Source organism: Oryza glaberrima, chromosome 4, assembly GCF_000147395.1.
Source record: "Oryza glaberrima chromosome 4, OglaRS2, whole genome shotgun sequence".
Lineage (NCBI taxonomy): Eukaryota > Viridiplantae > Streptophyta > Magnoliopsida > Poales > Poaceae > Oryza > Oryza glaberrima.
The window spans coordinates 11432425-11436933 of record NC_068329.1 but is presented as its reverse complement, the minus strand read 5'-3'; the positions used below and the strand labels follow the sequence as shown (position 1 = coordinate 11436933).

The 4509-nt window shown below is 49.7% G+C and overlaps 1 protein-coding gene across 1 annotated transcript; it reads left to right on the top strand.

Moving 5' to 3' along the window:
* Positions 1-440: 440 nt before the first annotated feature.
* Positions 441-2912, top strand: LOC127769790 (transcription factor BHLH6). Its single transcript, XM_052295425.1, has 4 exons — positions 441-595; positions 663-942; positions 1032-1511; positions 2507-2912. The coding sequence occupies exons 1-4, from the start codon at positions 513-515 to the stop codon at positions 2603-2605; spliced, it is 942 nt and encodes a 313-aa protein (XP_052151385.1). The 5' UTR covers positions 441-512; the 3' UTR covers positions 2606-2912.
* The last annotated feature ends 1597 nt before the right edge of the window (positions 2913-4509 follow it).

Genomic DNA, 4509 nt, shown 5'->3' with positions numbered 1-4509 from the left:
TTAAAAATATCTCAAAATCAATACTAAAATTAAGTTTGAAAATTCAAATTTTGGTTTTTCTTTTGGCTGAATAGGCCATCCGATGGGGACCTAAACTAAGGCCTAGCAGATCAAATACACAACAGAAGTAGTAGCGTGCGTAGCAGTAATTAACATGTGATCGCCACATTAAAAAAACGAAGTGATAATAATCAGTGGTGGCCGGAGGCATCAATCGGCCGGGCTCGCGCACGCGCACGTTGTCCTCGCGTGCCTGGCTCGGCGGGCCCACCCGCGGTTGAATTCCCGCACGTTTTCCGCCTGGTCGCCACGCGGTCCCGGAGACCAGACGCGTCCGTGTCCAGGTGTGGGTGTGCGCGTCCCCCCCCGTGGGCCCCACCTGCCAGCCTCACCCCTCTCCCAGTATATATTGGCTCGGCGACTCGGAGAGAGACAAGTGAGCTCGGAGTCGGAGAGAGACACAAGCCAACCTCGAACTCGAAGCAGAGCAAACGCGAAGCAGAGCAAGCGCCATGGACGCCGAGATGGCCATGGGCGAGAGCTTCGCCTACTACTGGGAGACGCAGCGCTACCTCGAGTCCGAGGAGCTCGACAGGTGCGCCTCCGCCTCGCCGCCGCCGCCGATCCGCCATTGTTGTTGCTGACATGGTGTTTGGTTGCAGCATGTACCTGCCGACGCAGGATGACTCCAACTACGAGTCGAGCTCGCCGGACGGGTCGCACTCGTCGTCGGCGCCGGCGCCGGCGGCCGTGGGCGGGGACGCCGCCGCCGCGGTGGCGGGTAGCGGTGGCGGGATGATGACGATGATGATGGCCGGCGGCGGCGGTGGTGGCGACGACGCCGGTGGCGCGAACAAGAACATCCTCATGGAGCGCGACCGCCGCCGCAAGCTCAACGAGAAGCTCTACGCGCTCCGCAGCGTCGTGCCCAACATCACCAAGGTAAGGGAGAGGAGCTTAACAGTTCATCCATGGCGGCCAGCCGGCCGGCGACGGCGACATTGCTGACTGCTCGTCGGTGGTTGGCGCAGATGGACAAGGCGTCGATCGTCAAGGACGCGATCGAGTACATCCAGCGCCTGCAGGCGGAGGAGCAGCAGATGCTCCGGGAGGTTGCCGCGCTCGAGTCCGCCGCCGCGGCGAGCGCCGCCCCGGCCGCGGCGAACCCGTTCGCTGGCCTCGGCGCGGACGAGGAATACGAGTACGGCCACCACCCCTCCTCGTCGGCGGCGGCGGCGGCGGAGCGGACGAAGAAGGTGAAGCGGGCGCTGTCCGTCTCGTCCATCAACGACGCCCTGCTCGCCGCGGCGGCGCCGGCGCCGCCGGTGGAGATCCAGGAGCTGCGCGTGTCGGAGGTGGGCGACAGGGTGCTGGTGGTGAGCGTGACGTGCAGCAAGCGCCGCGACGCCATGGCCCGCGTGTGCCGCGCCCTCGAGGAGCTCCGCCTCCGCGTCATCACCGCCAACATCACCTCCGTCGCCGGCTGCCTCATGCACACCCTCTTCGTCGAGGTATAATACAATCTCCATCTCCATCTCCATCTCCATTGCTGACGTCACGCGCGGTCACTGAGCTCCTCTTCCTTTCCTTGGTTTGACCTTCCAAGTTTGACTTTGACCATTCACACGCAGTAGTACATTTTACTTCCATTTTTAGGTAGAAAAATAACGTTGCAATCACACGCTGCTCCCTTTGCGGCGTCTTATGTTAGGCAAATCAAATCCTCACCAAGCGACGACCGTCCCGAATCTCAAAGCATCAGAAAAATCCCCTTCTCCCCGCTTTTACGAATCCACCTGATTCTTCTTCTTCTTCTGTTCGATTGCAAAAAGCGATTGAAAACCACATGGGATTAATCGGACGCGCACGAGGGAGAAATCGAACAATTCGATGGATGGATGGATCGCGCACGTGCTTCAGATGATAATTAATGAATTAATTTTTGGGGGGGCAAACGGGAGCACTACATCTACATGGGCGTCACATCACGTGCATGTTTTGGTTGGGGGAAGCCATGGAAAACGATTGGCACGTGTTCGATTGCACGAGAGATGATTTTTTTTCCCTCGTTTTTTTATTTGTTGTGACGTGAAATTCCGCACTTTTCTTTTAGCTGATTTGATTACAGACGTGGAGACAACAGTTTTTGGGGGATGTTCTGTGTTTTGTCCTCTTCTAGAAATTAGGTGTTTGATACACATTATTGAGGCTGAGTTAGTTTTTTTCTTTTTTTTTTTTTGGGATTGAGGCTGAGTTAGGTTGTTGACTTCCACGTGCATGTTTCTTAAACTGTTAAATTTTTAAAAGAAATCATACAAAAATTGTTTTAAATAAATCATACAAATATATTTTTTAAGATTTTTAAAATATATTTAATTAATCATGCGTTAATCTATTACTCTATTTTATGTGCGGAGGGAAGGGGTTCCCAACCTCTTCAAAAGAACAAAACCTTAGCATTGTTAATTTTGGGGTTTTGGCTGAATAAAGTTGTTTCAAATTTCAGGTAGATCACATGGATAGTGTCCAAATGAAGCAGATGGTGGAGGCTGCTCTCTCCCAGCTTGTGGCGACCGGCAGTCCGTTGAGCTCCATGAGCTATTAGTTATGAGCTGGATAGATATATGGAATCATGCGTTTTGGCCACCTACTTTACCTAGTCTCATTCGCAATAAAGCGCATTTTTATGTATGCTTGGTGATGTTGTTGTTGTCATTTTTGCGACACCCCACTACGTGATGGAGGTGGTTGTTTTCTTGCGAGGCAACGATTTAGTGGCTGGATGATAGGTTTAAGTATTTTGGAAATATTGAGTACGCTGACTTGTGTATGTAGCTATTAATATTGATGAATAATAAGGTGGTCCAGCTTAATGAAAACGAAAATGTGTGAATTACCTCTCTGAATGAACTATTGGGTGAGTGTGAATTGTTCGAAATAATGAATGAGTCTTATACTATTTGAAGATCAATTCTTTAGAAAATCACAAAAACATACATCACGGGATAGCGTGCATAGGATGCTTAGTACCACCTTGTCTGTTATAGGAGATGTAGACCTCCTTATAGAAGAGGGTGCTCTCCTAATCACTTGAGACACGTGTGGTGAAGAGAACAAGAGAAACACACGTGCTCGCTCGTCTCACCTGGCTAGGCCGCGATGGAGTCCAGATAAGTTACGCGTGACTTATTCGATTCGGTTACAGGGTGTGGAAGTGCTTCACACGACTGCTTGCTATTTGTCGACCACGGCGCCGTCGTCAATGTCCGATACTGTGAATTCTTCCTGCTGTGCAGCTCCAGAACCCTCGGTACGCATTCATCATGTTTTGTATATTCGATCTGCTCTGGTAGTTTACATTATAGATCGTATGATGCGATTATGCTAGTATACGTGTCCGGTACTGTGAATTCGTCCTGCTGTGCAGCTCCAAAACCCTCGGTACGCATTCATCATATTTTGTATATTCGATCTGCTCTGTCTAGTTTACATGCATAGATCGTATGATGCGATTATGCAGTATACATGTTCAATGTCATGATTTATTTATGGAATAAATTAAATCTACATGTGCTTATATATTCTAACACGAATTACCCCTTGAACTCAAATACTAGACTTTTACGCTCTCAATTATTCATACTGAATAAATTACCCTCTATCGTTGTTTTGGGCGATTTTGATCAAGAACTTACACGCGTGAAGTCAACATGACAATCCAATCAACAAAGAAAATAAATATGGACCCACTTGTCATCTATCTCCCTTAAGCCAATCTTCCTCCCCGGCTCTCTTTGGAGGCAGTGGCGGCGCATACACCGATGCCACCGTCAACTCGAGTTGAGGTGGGAGCAACCGGGACAGGGGTGCGCTTCATGCGGGAGTCATCGTCCTCGCTGATGAGGATGGTGCCAATTGGGTCATTGAATCCAGCGGCCAATGTCAGAGCTTGTGCGGAGGTGGCTGCAACATCGGGGGAATCGAACCTCACGTGCAGCCAACGACAAGTCCACCTCCGTCTCAAGCTTTCTTGCGCTCAAAGATGCTCACAGCTGCTGCCGCTCCTCCTAGGCCTCAATTGGCTTGCGCTTCACCTCCTCGGCCTCCGCCGGCATGTGGAGGAGCCCCATATCCGCCGCCGCTCCTCCTCGGCCTCCGCCGGCGCGCGAGTGATTTCGTATTCACCAAATATTTCAGGGGTAATTTGAACTTTTTCCTATTGAAAATGATATTAGTTGCCAATATAAAATGATATTTACACAAAAAAAAGATGAAAATTCACCTATGTTAAAATACAAAAAAAATTCAAAGTTCTCACTCCAAGTCAAAATAAATCTATTTTTAGCCTTAGGTGTTAAAACAAGGTGGAGGGTAAATAGAGAAGTACCGCTCATCTGTTTCACTACTTAAAAGTGAAGTCCTCGTCCCTCCCCACATAAAAAACTACCTCCCTCAAAAATCATTATTTCACACGAAAATCAACCTGAAAAACAGGATAGAAGAAAAGAT